This window comes from Geotrypetes seraphini, chromosome 11 (assembly GCF_902459505.1).
Source record: "Geotrypetes seraphini chromosome 11, aGeoSer1.1, whole genome shotgun sequence".
NCBI lineage: Eukaryota > Metazoa > Chordata > Amphibia > Gymnophiona > Dermophiidae > Geotrypetes > Geotrypetes seraphini.
Window position 1 is genome coordinate 129,426,235 of NC_047094.1, and position 19,774 is coordinate 129,446,008.

The 19,774-nt window shown below is 43.8% G+C and overlaps 1 protein-coding gene across 2 annotated transcripts in view; it reads right to left on the reverse strand.

Annotated features, from left to right (window-relative positions):
* LOC117369429 (protein-glutamine gamma-glutamyltransferase E-like) overlaps window positions 1-19,774 on the reverse strand; it is a 43,915-nt gene that overhangs the window by 11,292 nt on the left and 12,849 nt on the right. Inside the window, exons 1-9 of one of the 2 annotated variants that reach the window (XM_033964003.1) lie at window positions 18,462-18,621; window positions 17,834-18,073; window positions 13,840-13,958; window positions 11,603-11,731; window positions 11,333-11,504; window positions 7,027-7,159; window positions 4,867-4,970; window positions 4,502-4,744; window positions 649-972 (exon numbers count right to left, since the gene is read on the reverse strand). In XM_033964003.1, the coding sequence (XP_033819894.1) occupies window positions 649-972; window positions 4,502-4,744; window positions 4,867-4,970; window positions 7,027-7,159; window positions 11,333-11,504; window positions 11,603-11,731; window positions 13,840-13,958; window positions 17,834-18,073; window positions 18,462-18,555 (1,558 nt within the window). In that variant the 5' untranslated portion in view covers window positions 18,556-18,621. Of the gene's footprint in view, window positions 1-648; window positions 973-4,501; window positions 4,745-4,866; window positions 4,971-7,026; window positions 7,160-11,332; window positions 11,505-11,602; window positions 11,732-13,839; window positions 13,959-17,833; window positions 18,074-18,461; window positions 18,622-19,774 lie in introns of those variants that run through there. The other variant, XM_033964002.1, reaches the window with a different exon arrangement.

Below are 19,774 nucleotides of genomic sequence, written 5' to 3' on the forward strand. Positions count from 1 at the left end.
ATTTTTTTCTACCTTTTGCACACCACTAATACTCAGAGACAAAGAAATGTTCCCACAGTTGATATCAATAAAGAAAAAAAGAGAAACAAATCAGGTTCCTGCAAAGAGATATTATCTCTGAATGTGCTCTTATAGCACTTTTTCCCCCCAAGAATAGTACAATTTTCCCAACACGATGGAAGCTCCAAAATTTTTTTTAAAAAAGTTTTTAACCAGGCCCGTACTCACTCCAGCATCAATTCAGCTGGCCCGCCGGCAGACATTAAAGCAGCCTGCAGAGGATTGCCAGTCAGCTGTAGTGATCCAGCCTCAGCAGCACGTTCCCTCTGCTGCGGTCCCACCCCTCCTCTGACATATGGGACCACGACAGAGGGAACGCGCTGCTTAGGCTACGGCAGCCTGCTAGGATCACTACAGCTGGCCGGCGATCCTCTGCAGGCTGCTTTAATGTCTGCTGGCGGGCCAGCTGAAGTGCAAATTAGTAATTGTCCGGCGGGCCAAATTTTACGACACCGCGGGCCAGAGTTTGACATGTGTGCTGTATAGAATCACATTAAGTGCTATCCTTTACAGTGCCAATTTTTTAGGCATTGTATGTAGAATATGGCCCACAGTAAATTATTTTTGTTAATTAACATGAATATTTACCTTCATTAGGTCCAAGGGCAATAGACTGGGACGTGTTCAGGATCTCATTCTCTGACACACCCGTGTACATGATGGAAGAGGCATTGGTGTTGACTTCCAGCACTGTGTTGACGGAGGCCTCGTTTCTGAGGTTCAGGGCCATTGTGACATCCTTCCCAAACTCAAGGTCTCCAGTTGCTGACAGAGTTCCAGAGATTTCAGGCTTGCGTACAAACTCTGTAGAGCATCTACCTCCACTGCTTGAAGACATTGCTCTGAAACCTGGGCTGCCTCCGGATAACCTCTTAAGAGCGTTATAATAGATCTCTCGTTCTTTCGGAGAATCTGATTCGAAGAGAGGCACAATACTCAACTGAAAACACTGCTGGCATCATTCAGAGCAAACCTTGAAGTGCTCCTGTATCTGCTACTGCCTGAAATATATAGTCTAATTTGAAATTAAAGATGAGTAACAGGTGATGTAGGAATGACGGGCCATTTATTATCTTTTTATTTTGTTTTGAAATTCAGTGTGAATAACAGGTGATTGGGTATGACAGCATCTTTTCCTGTTGCATTTTCAAATGGCTTATTAGAGATAGGCAGGGCTTCTGTTGTGGGTGTTTATAATTACACATTTTGGTAATTATTTCCCTGCTAATTAGGGGTTTCTTTGAGGATGGTGCTTATCATTGATTTCATAAGTAAATGTGCCAGTCAATCCTCCAACATTGGCCAGTATAATATAACCAATATCAATCGGTCAATGTCTCATCTAAGTCATAAGATTTTTTCTATGTCATAAGATTTTTTCGTTTTTTGGGGGCTTCAGACATGCCAGTTGTTCGCCCCGATTTTTGGCGATACAACAATCTTAGTGGCTATGGCTGTGGCTTCTTCATTCGCCCACTTACTCAAAACTTTTGACGTTTTTTTAAAATATTTTCTGTGTTTTTTATAAAGTGCTTCATACTTTCACAAATAGTTACAAAGAAATAACTTATCTTAAAAGAGTTGTTTCCTTGATAGGATCGGGTCAGGGACCTGTCACATCGACATGTTTCGCCGTGAGACTTTTTCAAGATTAAGTCCCCCTTTTTCAATTTTAACAGACCATCCCGATATCTGACTTTTCTGATCTAACAAAGATCAGAAAAGTCAGATCAGAAAAGTCAGATATCGGAATGCTCTGTTAAAATTGAAAAAGGGGGACTTAATCTTGAAAAAGCCTCACGGCGAAACATGTCAATGTGACAGGTCCCTGACCCGATCCTATCAAGGAAACAACTCTTTCAAGATAAGTTATTTCTTTGTAACTATTTGTGAAAGTATGAAGCACTTTATAAAAAACACAGAAAATATTTTTAAAAAACGTCAAAAGTTTTGAGTAAGTGGGCGAATGAAGAAGCCACAGCCATAGCCACTAAGATTGTTGTATCGCCAAAAATTGGGGCGAAGAACTGGCATGTCTGAAGCCCCAAAAAAACGAAAAAATCTTATGACATAGAAAAAAATCTTATGACATAGATGAGACATTGACCGATTATCATTGATTTCATGGCACAGGCACTGTTGCTGAGAATTTGTTCCAGTTGTATTCAATTCGTATCTCTGTACAATTGGAGAGTCATCAGCTTGGAAGACACACAAACACAGAGTAAATAGCTCAGGGAAGGCAAAGGGAGGGATGCATGTACTATGGAAGTAATTATCTAAGAAATATATACAGCCTTGTATTTAAACCTTATGGGGCTCACAATCCAAACTTAAACACGTCTGAAAACCTGCCCCAGTTGGCGCTTGGTCATCCTAAAAGACAGATTGTCCAAGTGCCGATAATCAAAACAGCTTTTTGGACATATCTAGGGACATTTCAGGCCTCTGAATCCCTCTGTGTGCCCAGAGCTGGAAGGGGCGTTTCTGGCGGAGTGGTTATGGTGGGATGTGGGCTGATCTAGACTTAAACTAAAACGATTAACCCCTGTGGTATCACTAGTCAAAAATACAAAAAATGTATACCACACTATTCCACCGGAGAAGTGTAACAAACTACAACGGCCTCAGAATTGGAGCCTACGCACAGCTGCCCAATCACAACCGAAAAGTCAGCGTAGTCTTTGCCCCTCGATGCTCCAGTCATCGGCCAGGAAACTAAGTGTAAAACTTTTAACTATAACTAGCTTATTTTGACTTTATTATTCTGTTTTTCATAAATGTAAATCATTTTTCTTTAATTTAATTTAAACTTCATTGAAAATCATAAATATCTGCTTATTTGCATGTTTTTCACCTCAGCATTTGCACTTACCCGCGTCGAAAGCAGCACGGCACTTTTAGAGATAAATATAGAGGCATTTCTCAATCAAGTACAAGATAAGTGACCTCTTTTTTTTGTCACCTTTTCAATATACCGGATAAGTGCAAATGCTGAGATGAAAAATAAGCAAATATTTATGATTTTCAATGAAGTTTAAATTAAATTAAAGAAAAATGATTTACATTTAAGAAAAACAGAATAATAAAGTCAAAATAAGCTAGTTATAGTTAAAAGTTTTACACTTAGTTTCCTGGCCAATGACTGGAGCATCGAGGGGCAAAGACTACGCTGACTTTTCGGTTGTGATTGGGCAGCTGTGCGTAGGCTCCAATTCTGAGGCCGTTGTAGTTTGTTACACTTCTCCGGTGGAATAGTGTGGTATACATTTTTTGTATTTTTGTATTACTGATCTAGACTTAGCCATCCTGCAAGGATAATCGAATGTTTGATGAGACTTGCTAGACGAAACTTATACGTTGCGAGTTAGATGATGTAAAGACAGGTATAAGTGCCCAAAAGGTATCCAAAGTGATCAGATAACCACTGCAGGGACAAAGTAAAGATCCTACACACACTCTCCCCGTGTTCACTGACCCCGTTGCACCCCCACAAAGTTCAGAATAAAAACGTACTTATCTGCCTCTGGTACATCAGCATCTGCTATAGGAAAGCCTAGTAGAGCTGCTCAGAGGTGTCTTAAGTAGCCCTGGCGGGGGGGAGGGTAGTGGACCATAGAGAGGAGGACTCAGACCCATAAGCCACTCTAACCACTACATTAATGGTGGAAAATGTGAGCCCTCCTACCCCCCCCCCCCCGCCCAAAACCTCTACTCTACTGCCATATAGGTGCCACCTGCAGCCATAAAGGCTATTGGGGTTGTAGGCAGGTGGGTTTGGGGGGTCTCCCCATAACCAATAAGGGAGTTCTGGTGAGATGTTCATGTGGCACCCTTTTTGTGAAGTTCACAGCAGTGCCCTATAAGGTGCCCCTTTGTTCTGTTGCCATATCTGGGTGGCCAGCCCATCATAATGCTGGCCCCTCCCACATCCAAAAGGTCTTATTTTGGGCGTTTGGGACTTGGATAAATTTTTGTTTGAGAATGTGGTATAAAGATAGACATAGTTGCGATCTGGACGATCAAACGCCTGGTCGTCCAGATAGACGATTTTCGGGGAAAAAAATATTTTAGACGAACTTTTCGAGAATGGACATTTTTCCACTGCTGACTATGGGCAACTAGTGCCCTAAGTCCAAATCAGACTTAGACGTATCTTTTGATTATGGCCCTCCACGGTCCATATAATGGTCCACAGGGCCAGCCCGACCAATAGGTGATCTAGGTATGCTAGGTAGGCACAATTTGGAGGGAGGAAGGGGTATCATTTAACAAGACTACAAAACAATCACCACTGCCAACTATTTATTTTTCAAGTGAAGGTTCTAAGGTGATAGATAATGAAAAAAGTAATTTGGGAAAAGGTAGAATTTACATAACTGACCGAAGAAAGCAATCAAACAACCAATATAATGATTTTAAATATAATGATTTTACTCACTTTCTGGATGTTTATAGGTATTGGTGATCTCAACGCGGCCCTGGCTGCCCACGGCCTTTGTGCAGGTCCTTTGCCCAATTGATGATTTATCATAGGAAACTTTCTTACGACTGCCATTATTATAACGAATCCACTTTGTGCGATCTCCATTCACCTCAGCAAACACGAATGCGACATCGTACCTGCGATCCAGGTATCCCTCCCTGACAGCTACCACTGAGGTGGGACCCAGGCAATAAATCCCTGTAACCGTGAGAAGCATTGGTTATTTAAGTCGGCGGGTACCACCATAGCCAAGCATATTTTCAGAATTTGGTAGGGGTAGGCCTTTGTAGCCGTCCTCTTGGCCTCTGTTCCTTCATTACCTTCACTTGGCTCTTGGGGTGTTGCATCCAGAACCTGCCATCCGTTAAAGTATCCTCCCAGGTCTCTGCGGATGAACCAACACTCATTCCAGACATGGAAATTCCTATCAGTGTGGAAGAGATTAGGGAATATTTGATGAGGATCATTAGAGAAGTTCTAATTTGCAAATTTAATTTTTTTTTTGTTTGGCATTGTTGTTGGCAGTTTTGTAAAAGGGGGTAATTTTCTTAATTGGCTTAATCAGCTCTGATAATTGAAAGTGCCATTACAAACCAATTAAAAATGACTAAAAAATTAATTTTCCAGTAGGCATCTAACTCAGTAGGCGCCTACCACTTTGAAATAAGCATCTACAATTAGACACCTATCAGCAAGTAGACATGGTAGAGGCAAATTTGGGGCAGAGTTTTGGTGTGGATTTACTTAGCCGCTGGAAGGCGCCTATCTTATGCGCACTCATTTAAGCCAAGAAAACCCTGTCCTAAATGGCAGTGCGCCTACAGATTCAACGCCTTCCAGCAGCTAAGAATGCATAGATGCAACTACTCTATAAACAGCACCTAGCGGATGATTGATAACCATGCTAAACAGCACCTAGGAGTTGGATGCCGTTTAAAGAAACAGGCCCAAAGTGGTAAAGTACGCACCCACTTTGGGATATTTTAATCAGATATGTGCGGATGTGCCAATCCATGTGTGCAAACGACTCCTTACAGAATACTGACCAGTTGTAAAGTAGAAGCCATGATATGATGGCAGGTAGTTTGCCAGCGGGCATGTACAGGCATGGAGTTTGGGTGGAGTGTAGGCAGATATGCATAGGTGCGCACCTAGGCAGTGGCGTAGCGAGGGTGAAGGGGCACCCGGGGCAGTGGAGCCCCTCCCCCCTATGAGCGCCTCTTCCCATCCTCCGTATCTCTTTAACTATCCCGGCACGAACAGCATCACCAATTTGCTGCCCGCGTCAGCTCTCCTTCTGATGTCACTTCCTGGCTGTGGGACCCGGAAGTGATGTCAGATGGAGAGCCGATGCTGGCATGAGCAGCAGGTTGGAGTTGCTGCTCATGCCGGGGAAGAGCTAGAGGGGGGGAGTAAAGGTGAGTGCGCAGCGGGGGGAAAAGTGGGAAGGAGCAGGGGGAAGGAGAGGAGGAGGGATGCCGGCACCTCCACCAAGACGACGCCCGCCCCACCTTACTACGCCACTGCACCTGGATTATAAAATAGTATAATTTCTGTGAATACATACAAATATTGGTACATATGTTTACACCAAACTTGCCACTTATGTTAGCATTTTAAAAAGAAAAGTAGGCCTCGTCTAACCCTCCTATCCGAGGCACCCTGTCAAAAAATTATTCTCTATGGAAAGTACTGTGGTCGGGTAGACATGTTAGTCCATGTTTAAAGGTAATAAATAGAAATAAAACAATAAGGAAATTATACCATTTTATTGGACTAACGTAGTACATTTTGGGCCTGATTCTGTAAACCTGTGTATTGCAAACTTGCGGCAGATTCCAAGTGGGCCGCGAGATGCCGGCGAGGAGAAGAGGCGCCGGCACCGGCTACTGCTTATAGGACATGCCTCTCGCGGCGAGAGGCACAACCTGTAGTCAGCCTGCGCCGGCGTCTCTCTGCATCGCCGGCGCCTCTGCTCCCCCTCCCCCCCCTCATCTCATTTCATGTTGTTTTCTATTATTTTGGTCTTTTGTTTTGATTTTGCTTTATTTCTGCCATTCTAACGTGTGGTGACGCGACAGAGCTGAAAGGACGTCTCGTTGTTGTTTGTACCTTTTCAGACTGGAAACTCCATAAATGGAAGCAAGAAATCACGCAATTACGTTCCGGTCATTTTTAAATGACAGCACGCCCATAGCAAAGAGCTTCCTCCGAATGAACCTAGCATCGTTTCCTTAGGCCTCTTCTCACTTTAGCAGTGTCAGCTCTTTTGCCACCACAAATTTATAGCAGATGAAGATCAATGCTAAGCATGGCTACCTGGAGGTGGCATTTATTTATGCTTGCACATGTGGGAGGGATGAAGGAGACGAAGAGAGATAATTTTGTTCACTGGATGCGGCTCACAATTTAGTCTGACGTGAAACACAACCCAAATATTTCCTCAGCCACAGGTCCAGTTCAAAAGAGTTTCTTCTTACCACACACTGTCACCTCCGTCTATGGTTCTTCCACGAGGGTCAACGTATTCGTCGATACTCAGGTTTCTGTTTGTGTCGTGGGCAGACTCAAAGTTTGTGACTGTACGAGTTGGGATCCCCAGTGCTCGAAGAACTATATTAACAACCCCCCCCCAAAAAAAAACCCCAGAAGAGTTAATAATATTCATCCACAGCAGTAGGTAGGGTGGGCAACCATTGGCCAAGGAGGGCCAGAATCCAGTCGGGGTTTTCAAGAGTTCCACAACGAATATGCATGAGATTGATTTGCATGTACTGCTTCCGTTTTATGCAAATGTGTCTCATGCATATTCATTGTGGAACTCTTGGAAACCCAACCGGGTTGTGGCTCTTGAAGACCGTGGTTGTCCACCACTGATTTAAATACCGGCTGCAGCATTGAAAAAAATACACGCTGAGGGTTGATTCATAAGTCATGACAACTATTTTTTTTTTCTCTCAAAAATGCACCAACACTGGAAATCTAATATATACATTTGAAAGTGAGTGATATGTACTTCTTAATATTGCCACAAACAAAAACACTGTGGAGAAGGTGATGTTCAAGATGCAGGCTTTATTGAAAGTACAGTCAAATAATCCGCAAGATTAGATACCTAGGATTAGATACTATGGACCCAACATGGTCCGTGTTTCGACAAAACTGTCTTCTTCAGGGGTCCCCAAAGGTCCTAATGCAAAAAAACACATGGCTCATATACTAAAACCAGTCCTGGGTGAAAACTGTGTGGTTGAGAAGTCTTCAACAGCGGGAGAAATATTACCACCAGATAAGAGATGAGTGCAGGATTCTCTGGTAGGGGAGAAGCAATCCCCCCCCCCATGACATTTGAAATCATCATTTTATTATGGCCTACGGTGTACAACATGAGCAACAAAGTACAAGAACTGTTTAACTGTTAACATCCTTTAGTCTCCCAGGTTGTCCCAGGTTCACTGCTATTGATGGGGAAGGTGGCGAATACCATCAGCTGCATTGGATTGGCTAATCTGTGTCACTCATAAAATGTCCTGTTTGTTAGCAAAGCGTTTCCCACGCAACGGCTTCTTCACTTTAGGAATCAGATCGAAGTCACATGGACTGAGATTGGGAGACTACTTTGAAGGACGTTAACAAACAGTTTGTACTTGCACTTTGTTGTTCGTGTTGTACACTGTATGCCAAGATGTTTTCAAATGCCATGTTTTTTGTTTCTCCCCTACCGGAGACCGCTGCACTCATCTGGCGGCAACTTTAAGAAGTACATGTCACACATGGAGGCAAAATGGAGATCGCGCTCCCCTCTTCATGCTCCTAGTCTCTACCCTTGACACCACCTCTTAGACTTCCCCTCATTCAGCTGCCTCCCACTTTCTTATTCCTGTTTCAACCTCTTAGACCTACCCATCCCCTTCTTTCCTACCTGCCTCCCTTCCCCCTCCCCCCGCCTCAAAACTCTATCCCCGGCTAAGTGCTAGGCCGCCGTCCGTTTGTGTTTCTGGCTTTCCTACGTGGCAAGGTCAGTTTCTTTTCAAACGTATATATTAGATTTCCAGTGCTGGCACTTTTTCGAGAGAGAGAGAAAAATAGTTGCTATGATGTATGAATCAACCCTCGTATATACAGACACCATTCTCTGGGAACTTAGGCCCAAATTCTGTAACCGGCGCCTAAATTGGGCACCTATTTCGGAGACGCCCATCTAGATCGGCGCCTATCTAAATTGAACGACAAGCATCTGCGCTGATTGAAACCTAGGCGCCTATCGAGAAAGAGCGATTCTGTAACAAGGCGCCTCTAAAAATTTAGGCGGCCTTCAAAAAAATAGGCCCTAGGCGTGGGCGTGGCTACACGTTAGGCGCCTTGTTGCAGAATCGCTGCTCTTAAGCGGGCTTAAGCGCTCAGCTAGGCGCTCAACTTTTAGCTGTGCCTGGAGCTGGCCTCTTTCTTGGGCGCCTCCAAAATAGGTTCCGCTCAGCGTGATTCATTAAACAGCGCCCAATTTTTTTGCCTAACTTTTCGGCGCTTCTTATAGAATTTGCCCTTTGATGACCTCTGAATTCTATCAATGGCACTCAAATTTGTGCATGGAAATTTGTCCAGCTTAGGCGCCACTCAGTAAGCTTCTATAAATGGCGCCTGACATGCGATAAGCGTAGGGTTACCATATGGCGTCCAGAAAAAGGAGGATGGATTGAGACTGAAACCAATGGAACTAAAACCCGGATGTCTCAATCCGTCCTCCTTTTTCTGGACGCCATATGGTAACCCTAGATAAACACTACTCTTCAATCAATGGAAAAAGTCCCCAAAGTGTATCAACCAACAAACCATGGACTTCAAGACACAATTGTTCTGAACTAGAGTTTCACTGACGTGGTTAGAAGCTCTTAGATGCCTGCGCTGATCAATAAAGAAATTATTACAGCCTTTTAGCAGGTTTTACAGTTTTACAGTACATCGAGCTTCATTTAACCACCTACTCTAGTGTTCAAATTGTGTATGATTTAAAGGTAACAAAACCCAAAGGAAAAAAAGGGGGGCCCAATGTTGTCTGCAGTGAACAAACCAACAAGGAGCAAACAAACCAAAACTGCAGATATGTACAACGATGTAGGCAAACTTTATTGTGACAACAAAAATGTAATTAAAAACCTTTTTACCAAACAGGGGACCCAACACAGTCCGAAACACGGACCGTGTTGGGTCCCCTGTTTGGTAAAAAGGTTTTTAATTACATTTTTGTTGTCACAATAAGGTTTGCCTACATCGTTATGATTTAAAGGTATACTGCTTATTTAAAAGCTTAATATATAAATATGGCACTTATCTTATAGCCGATCATTTAATTTTAGCATTGAACAGCTGGCCCGACGAGACCCGTTTCGCCAGTTATTGGCTTCTTCAGGGGTCTGTGCGCCATTTTCTTATAACTATGAGTAGAGTTGTTCACACTTGAACACACAGACCCCTGAAGAAGCCAATAACTGGCGAAACGGGTCTCGTCGGGCCAGCTGTTCATGCTAAAATTAAGGGCTCCTTTTACGAAGCCGCGTTAGCGGTTTAACGCGTGTAATAGCCCGCGTTAATTTGCCGGCCGTGCTAGCCGCTACCGCCTCCTCTTGAGCAGGCGGTAGTTTTCCGGCTAGCGCGCGCTTAAAAGGTACGTGCGATAAAGCCGCTAACGCAACTTTGTAAAAGGAGCCCTAAGTGATCAGCTATAAGATAAGTGCCGTATTTGTATGCTTTTAAATAAGCAGTATACCTTTAAATCATACACAATTTGAACGCTGTGAGTTTTGTTTAATTTTGAATTTTCGAAAAATAACATTTTATTGCTTTAATATTTTGAATTACAAGTGTAAGGGGGCATCAAAATGAGTTAGTGCTTAGGGCATCTAAGGGTCTCTCAATCCGACCCTGAGTGAGACGAGGAGCACAAATGCCTGAAATCACGATCGTGCATGGCAGCTTGAAAAGAGAGTTGTCGCTCGTGAAATTTTTTTATACTTACAGCCATTAACTGGTGGAAAGGGAAACAATGCATAGGTTTTTCTCAAATGTTTCTGAGGTGGTTGGGTGGGGGGGGGGGGGTTGAGAAGAGGCAGGGTACGTAGAAGAGGGGTTGGGCCCCGTGCCCCACTCATAGTAACATAGTAACATAGTAGATTACGGCAGATAAAGACCCGAATGGTCCATCCAGTCTGCCCAACCTGATTCAATTTAAATTTTTTTTTTTTTTTTTCTTCTTAGCTATTTCTGGGCAAGAATCCAAAGCTTTACCCGGTGCTGTGCTTGGGTTCCAACTGCCGAAATCTCTGTTAAGACTTACTCCAGCCCATCTACACCCTCCCAGCCATTGAAGCCCTCCCCAGCCCATCCTCCACCAAACGGCCATACACAGACACAGACCGTGCAAGTCTACCCAGTACTGGCCTTAGTTCAATATTTAATATTATTTTCTGATTCTAAATCCTCTGTGTTCATCCCACGCTTCTTTGAACTCAGTCACAGTTTTACTCTCCACCACCTCCACTCACCCTCCCTACGCCACTGGTTCCTGTGGTGATTTAATTTTAGGATAGCTTTTTCTCTTCTAAGTTAAGTCGAGTAGCCTGGATCCCTAACAATTTGACCTTTACAAGTTGATGCAAAAATACTTTTCCAATAATATCTGTGCAACATAACTTTTCTCTTTAAGCCAGTAAAGATTTTTGATTAAAAAAGAAAAGGGATACATTTTGTAATTCTGGTCAAACGAAAACAACAGCTGTTTCTGGCAAATACCTGTACAGAGGACGCCTGCAAAGACCCAGCACTGCCCGTATTTGACCGGTCCTGAATTGTACCAGCGCTTCAGAATGGCAACGCTCCCGTTCCAATTAGAAGGCGCCACCCCGTCTGAAAAATTTCCTTTCCATTTTCCGAGCAGCACCCCGTTATCATTATTGCTGTTTACCTTTAGGGGGGGACAAACATGGCGGGATATCATGTTAGAGCCTCGCCACTTCCCCTCTATCTTTGCCTGCTTTTCAGATAAACAAACCCTTTTCTTACCATGGCACTGAGCACTCTGCTGACGTATACAGGATCATTCCTGCGGGCGGCATCTGAGCCCGGATCTCGGCGGCAATTTATACTCCGATCCAATAGCGCCAGGCAGATAGAAAGAATGCCAGATTCAAACTGCAAAGCAAAGATGATAAAGTACCTTCAGTGGAATTACAGGGAGATACATTCGTAGTTGCCAACAAAAAATCTGTCCCAGTCCCTGCCCCATTCCTGCAAGCTCTGCCTTAACTGCACAAGCCTTGAATACTTATGATTCTAAAGTGTTTGAGGTTTGTGCAGATGAGGACGGAGCTTAGGCATTGGTGGAATGAGGTATTATGACATCACAAGCTGAGCTCTAGAATGTTGCTATTTAGGATTTTAAAGTGTTTGAGGTTTGAGCAGATGAGGACGGAGCTTAGGCATTGGTGGAATGAGGCATTATGACATCACAGTCTGAGCTCTAGAATGTTGCTACTTAGGATTTGAAAGCGTTTGAGGCTTGTGCAGATGAGGACAGAGTTTGCAGGAACGGGGCAGGGACAGGAAAAGAACTCACTGGGATGGGAAAATGAGTTCCCACGGGGACAGGGAAAAATTTGTCCCCGTGTCATTCTCTAATATCAGACCAGCGATAAATGTGCTAGATTTCTGTGGAAATATTTTATCCAGAACCTCACAAAGCAGGAAGGTCCATCTACTTTCTCGAGGGCTGCAAACAGGTCTGATTTTTAGGATATCCTTAATGAATATAAAATAGGTATATTTGCATTATTGATTCAGTCGTATACAAATATGCATATCCATTGATTGTATCCTGTTTGCAGCTCTAGAGGGTTGGACTCAGACACTCCACTGTACAGAAATAATGTGTTTTTTGGGGGAGGAAATAGTGTGCCTAGAAGAATATAGTAACACTGTGGTCTTTATAAAATAGCTCCAAAATATGTGCCTACATCGACTTGCTACCTTGGGGGACTTATTATTGACTTACTTTCAATCCTAGTTGTATTTTGGTAAAGGAATGGGGCTCCCCTAAAACGCTCCAAGAGTTGGTGATGCATGGACTCCTCTCCCCCATCACTGATATGACCTTCTTGCTCCCACAAAATAATCAGGGAAAATGCACTGTTCATGGCATAAGAGCATAAGAATTGCCATACTGGGACAGATCGAAGGTCCATCAAGCCCAGTATCTTAGAACTTCACGGTACAGCGGTATATAAGAAATAAAATTATTATTATTATTATTATTATCCTGTTTCCAGCAGTGGCCAACCCAGGTCCCAAGTACCTGGCAAGATCCCAAAGAGTAGCAATATTCTAGAGCTGAGATTGTGATGTCATAATGCCTCATTCCATAAATGTTTAAGAGCCAAACTCATCAGTGATGTCACAATGGCTCGATTGTCCTCTACTTGGCTCACATACTGGGGCAGACTGAAGGTCCATCAAGCCCAGTATCCTGTTTCCGGCAGTGACCAACCTAGGTCCCAAGTACCTAGCAAGATCTCTCAGAGTAGCAGCATTCCAGAGCTGAGATTGCGATGTCATAATGCCTCATTCCATCAATGTTTAAGAGCCAAACTCATCAGTGATGTCACAATGGCTCGATTGTCCTCTACTTGGCTCACATACTGGGGCAGACTGAAGGTCCATCAAGTCCAGTATCCTGTTTCCAGCAGTGACCAACCTAGGTCCCAAGTACCTAGCAAGATCTCTCAGAGTAGCAGCATTCCAGAGCTGAGATTGCGATGTCATAATGCCTCATTCCATCAATGTTTAAGAGCCAAACTCATCAGTGATGTCACAATGGCTCGATTGTCCTCTACTTGGCTCACATACTGGAGCAGACTAAAGGTCCATCAAGCCCAATATCCTGTTTCCAACAGTGGCCAACCCAGGTCCCAAATTTCTAGCTAGATCCCAAGTGATAAAACTAATTTTATGCTGCTTATCCAGGAATAAGCAGTGGATTTCCCCAAACCATCTCAATAATGGCTTATGGTCTACGGGAAGACTGAATAGCACTGAATATCGGGCAGCTTGACTTTAGGTTTTTGCTGATGCTCTGGGAGAAGCCATTCCAATTCAAATCTTCTCTTAAATAAAATATCAGCTCATATAATCAGTTTCTAGAAGATTAGAACCAATACCTACAATAGCGAACACTTATTCAAACCTGAGAAACTTTTGTCGTACTTTTCTGCACTGGGGCATAGAGATATCCATTGTCCACTTACCTGACCGTAGTCCCAATGTCTGCTTCCAATCGACCTCGCTGTTCCCTGATAAATGATGCCTGTGTCATTCAAAACATACTCACTCCGCTCAGGACCATTGCCGAGGTAGACATCATCTCCTTAAAGACGCAAGACCAAGAAATCCATGTAACCCCATCTCCATTCCTAGTTATATATCTGTCTAATCAGTAACATTAGATGGACCTACGTTATGACAGAAAACAGCTTTGCAGATTCATATTACAAAAAAAAATAGGATAATGCTGCACGTAGGATCAATTTGGCCAGTCACCTCTTCCAATACTGCTATTAATTATTTAAGATTATAAGAATAGCCTTACTGGGTCAGACCCATGGTCCCTCAAGCCCAGTAGCCCGTTCTCACGGTGGCCAATCCAGGTCACTAGTACCTGTCCAAAACCCAAGGAGTCGCAAGCAAGATTCCGGAACCCCTAAATAGTAGCAACATTCCATGCGGAATCCCCAACGAGTGGCAACATTCCATGCTACCGATCCAGGGCAAGCAGTGGCTTCCCCTATGTCTCTCTCAATAACAGACTTTGGACGTTTCCTCCAGGAACTTGTCCAAACCTTCCTTAAAACCAGCTATGCTATCTGCTCTTACCACATCCTCTGGCAACGTGTTCCAGAGCTTAACTATTCTCTGAGTGTAAAAAAAAAATTCCTCCTATTGGTTTTAAGAGCATTTCCCTGTAACTTCATCGAGTCTTTGTAATTTTTGACAGAGTGAAAAATCGATCCGCTCTACTCCACTCAGGATTTTGTAGACTTCAATTATATTTCCCCTCGGCCGTCTCTTTTCCAAGCTGAAGAGCCCTATCGGATGTATGGAGTGCTGTACAGAATCACAAAGAAGACAGTCCCTGCTCTAGCGAGCTTACAATCGAAACAATCAAAACAGACCAAACAGGATGCCAGGGTAGGGGTTACAGTTAGAGGGGATGATTAAACTGGTATCTAGGGTAGTGAGCAGAGGGCAAAGGGGAATAGGGTTATCAGTTGAAGGCTATCTCATAAAGGTGGGTTTTCATCTACTTATGAACAAGGGAAGGGGTGTGGCGGACAGACTCAGGTAGTTTATTCCAAGCATACAGGGTGATGAGCTGAAAGGAACAAAGTCTGGAACTGGAAGTGGAGGAGAAGGGTACAGATAAAAGCAATTTGTCTGGGACCCAGTTCACGGGGAGGTGTATAGAGACAAGAGAGGGCTGCAGAATGAACACACTTGTAGGTTAGTCATAGGAGTTCAACACCAATTAGTGAATCATTATTGAATTGTGTATGCGACTGACCTTATTCTTATTCCTCTTTTTAGGGATTTCCAAAACCCGGCAGTTTGTCCGGGTTTTGGAAGTCCCTGAGCTCAGGGCCGCGTATGGAGGGCATCTACGCGCGCTTGACATTGACGTGATGACTTCATAATGCTGTCGCATCAATGTTTGCGCAGGCGCAGTTGGCCAACAGATCTGGCCCTGAGCTCGGGGAAGCAGGTGCGAGGTTTGTGTGGGGGAGGGACTGGGAGAAGAACAGGGTGGGGCCAGTTGTCCCCTTTTTTAGACAAGAAATCTGGCAACCCTACCCCTCCGCTCCCCCCTCACTACATCACTGTGTACTCAAATTTGCACACTGGTCACCAATCTGAGTATGGAGTTTTATAGAATAAGCGGGTAAGTGTCTAACATTGTGCCCTGGCCATGATCTCAAAGTAAGCACCATTCTATAAATATGCACATAACTTACCTGGGGGTCTTTTACTAAGTCACACTAGCCAATTTAGCCCACGCTCAATGCGTACGCGCTCATTATATTCTATGAACATAAGAGCATAAGCAATGCCTCTGCTGGGACAGACCTGAGGTCCATCTTGCCCAGCAGTCCGCTCACGCGGCGGACCAACAGGTCCAGGACCTGAGCAGTAATCCTCTATTTATACCCTTCTATTCCCTTTTCCAGCAGGAAATTGTCCAATCCTTTCTTGAACCCCAGTACCGTACTCTGCCCTATTACGCTCTCTGGAAGCGCATTCCAAGTGTCCACCACACGTTGGGTAAAGAAGAACTTCCTAGCATTCGTTTTGAATCTGTCCCCTTTCAACTTTTCCGAATACCCTCTTGTTCTTTTATTATTCGAAAGTTTGAAGAATCTGTCTCTCTCTACTCTCTCTATGCCCTTCATGATCTTGTAAGTCTCTATCATATCCCCTCTAAGTCTCCTCTTCTCCAGGGGAAAGAGTCCCAGTTTCTCCAATCTTTCTCTATCTCTCCCTTTCTCTCTATCTCTCTCTCTTTCTCTCTCTCTATATATATTTCTCTCTCTCTTTCTTTCTAGCTCTCTCTCTATATTTCTCTTTGTCTTCCTTTCTCTCTCTCTTTCTGTCCCTCTCTACTCTCTCTATGTCCTTCATGATCTTGTAAGTCTCTATCATATCCCCTCTAAGTCTCCTCTTCTCCAGGGGAAAGAGTCCCAGTTTCTCCAATCTTTCTCTATCTCTCCCTTTCTCTCTATCTCTCTCTCTTTCTCTCTCTCTCTATATATTTCTCTCTCTCTTTCTTTCTAGCTCTCTCTCTATATTTCTCTTTGTCTTCCTTTCTCTCTCTCTTTCTGTCCCTCTCTACTCTCTCTATGTCCTTCATGATCTTATAAGTCTCTATCATATCCCTTCTAAGTCTCCTCTTCTCCAGGGAAAAGAGACCCAGTTTCTCCAATCTCTCAGCGTACGAAAGGTTTTCCATCCCTTTTATCAGATGTATCGCTCTTCTCTGAACCCTATCGAGTAACGCCATATCCTTCTTAAGGTATGGCGACCAAAACTGGACACAGTATTCCAGGTGTGGGCGCACCATCGCCCGATACAGCGGCAGGATAACTTCTTTCGTCCTGGCTGTAATACCCTTCTTGATTATACCTAGCATTCTATTCGCTCTCTTAGCGGCCGCTGCACACTGTGCAGTCGGCTTCATTGACCTGTCCACCATTACCCCCAAGTCCCTCTCTTGGATACTCTCATTAAATGACATCCCTCCCATCGTATAGTTGTATCTCGGGTTTCTGCTTCCCACATGCAATACTTTACATTTCTCAACGTTGAACTTCATTTGCCATTTTGTCGCCCATTCTCCTAGTTTGTTCAAGTCCCTTTGCAATTCCTCACAGTCCTCTTTAGTCCGAGCTTCCCTAAATAGTTTGGTGTCATCTGCAAATTTCATTATCTCACACTTCGTCCCTGTTTCTAGATCATTTATGAATATATTAAATAACAGCGGCCCGAGCACCGAGCCCTGTGGAACACCACTCGTGACCCTGCTCCAGTCAGAGTAGTGTCCCTTCAACCCTACCCTTTGTTTCCTACACGTACCCATTGAGCTCGCCATGGTAAAAGACCTCCAAGTTAGTTATGTGCATATTTATAGAATTTAATTTAATTTAATTCTTATATACCGCTAATAACCGTGAGATTTCAAAGCGGTTTACAGAAAATATACATTAAGGAATATAATAAAATAAAATAAGTAAGATACGTACTTAGAAATTCCCTTACTGTCCCAAAGGCTCACAATCTAACTAAAGTACCTGAGAAGAACAATTAGTAAATAGTAGAGAATTAAAAATAAAGATAGTGGTAAAATAAGATTAGAAACATCCTAACAAGAATACATTGATCTCTCTTCAGCTACATTTTTAAAGCAAAATGTACAACCCTAACAATACAATGGAAAAACTAAAATTAAATAAAAATAAAAATATAAAAGTCCATTAGACACTAGAATTCTAAAGAAATTTGAAATGAAGAAAATAAACTTTAGAATTTCTAACAAGAAGTGTATACGAATGGTGCTTAAGCAGAAATTCCACATATTGGCATATATATATATATATATATATATGCTGCTATATGTCTTTATAAAATTAACCCTATAGGCACAAATAAGTGATAAAACTGGATGCAATGTGACATAAAGAGCCGAGTGTTTACCTGAGCACCATGGGTTGAAGAGCAGAATAAAATTTCCCACCGTAACGGTGGAATTCCCCCCGTTCGACACAACCTGGGCCGTCAGTTTGTAATAGCCGATGGATGCTCTGGCTGAGCTGCCGACGAGGACGTTCAGGGTGTTGCCGTTCGTCGACTGCAGGGTGGCGCTCCAGGAGCCGTTGCCGGAGCCGTCGAGAGAGAACACGAGTTTGGTGTTGGCCTGCTCCGAAGGCCTCGGCCCTTCAGGAAAGAGAATGGAGCGATCAGATTCACCTGACGTGCGTTCGAAAATGCACTGGCAATAGAGCCAGGTGCGAACTGAGAAATATGGCTGCCCGGCCAGCTCTGTTTCTTCCCATATGTGTCTAGGAATGGTTATCGGGATCTGCAGTGCATAGGTTGTTCTTGGATGAAAGTATTTCATGGTACACATGTAAAGGGCAATTTTATAATAGGGCGTCTACATTAACACTTCCCTTGTACACTAAAATGTAGAGTAAATGATCACTTATATACATAAAACCCTAAACATTATTCTCTAAGGACGTGCATAGGTACTATAGCACATAACTGCAAGGGGATATTCATGTGGGTGCAGTACAAGTGGTACTCTCAGTTACGTATATACCGTGGCATAGCGAGGGAAGGAGGTGCCCAACATTGCTTTGCTGAGCGCCCCGCCTGACTCTTCTTCGTTGCGTGCACGTGCATACACCCTCCATATACCTCTTCAAAATCTTTGGCGGCAGGGAGCAGCATCTCCCAGCTGCTGCTTGCGCTGGCCTCTGCTCTCTCTGACATTACTTCCTGGTCGCGTGACCAGAAAGTGCCATCAGAAGGAGAGCCGAGGCCAGCGCAGGCAGCAGCTAGGAGATGCGGTGAGGAGAAGACGTGCTGGTTATCCCACCAAGACAGCACCCGGGGCCGGCTTCCCCCCTGCGTAGGGAAAACCAAGACATGTCCTCTTTTTAGAGGACTGGCCGGGTGCATGGAGGGATTTCCAAAACCCGGCAGTTTGTCCGGGTTTTGGAAGTCCCTGAGCTCAGGGACGCGTAAGGAGGGCATCTAAGCATGCTTGACATTGATGTGATGACTTCATATGCATACGCGCATGCATTTGATGTTGTCGCATCAATGTTTTCACATGCGCAGTTGCCCTACAGATCTGGCCCTGCGAGGTTTGTGTGGGGGCGGGACTGGGAGAAGAACAGGGTGGGGCCAGTTGTCCCCTTTTTTAGACAAGAAATCTGGCAACTCTACCCCTCCGCTCCCCTCTCACTACATCACTGTAATGTATAGCTTACAGCATGCTATGAGTTATATGTGGTCTTGCTTCATTTAGGTGTCTGAAAATTTGCCAGATTTATGGCTGGTGTAACTGCCGGTGTGTAAATGTAGTTTTATGCTAACCTTCTGTAATGATACCTAGATGCCCATGTGTTAACAGGGTGCTTAACTGGAGCCATCCTGTTATAGAACTGACCCCTTAATGCATATCTGTATCCAATAGTTGTAAGCATTTGTCTGTGAGGTCCATGTGATAGAGATTAGCCCTTGGAGATATGAGTGTGACAGAGACTGCCTCTTTGCAACCTGAGTATGCATTGCAAAGACTTCTCCCTCATCAGTGAGTATATGCTGGAAACTGTCTCTCTTTTAGGTGAGTGTCAGATGGAGACTTTCTCTTTGGTGAGTGTGTGATGGAGACTTTCTCTTTTAGGTGAGCATGTGATGGAGACTTTCTCTCTTTTAGGTGAGCGTGTGATGGAGACTTTCTCTCTTTTAGGTGAGTGTGAGATGGAGACTTTCTCTATCTTAGAGTAGTATGTGTTGGAGACTTTCTCTCTTTTAGGTGAGTGTGAGATGGAGACTTTCTTTTAGGTGAGTGTGTGATGGAGGCTTTCTCTCTTTTAGGTGAGTGTGAGATGGAGACTTTCTCTT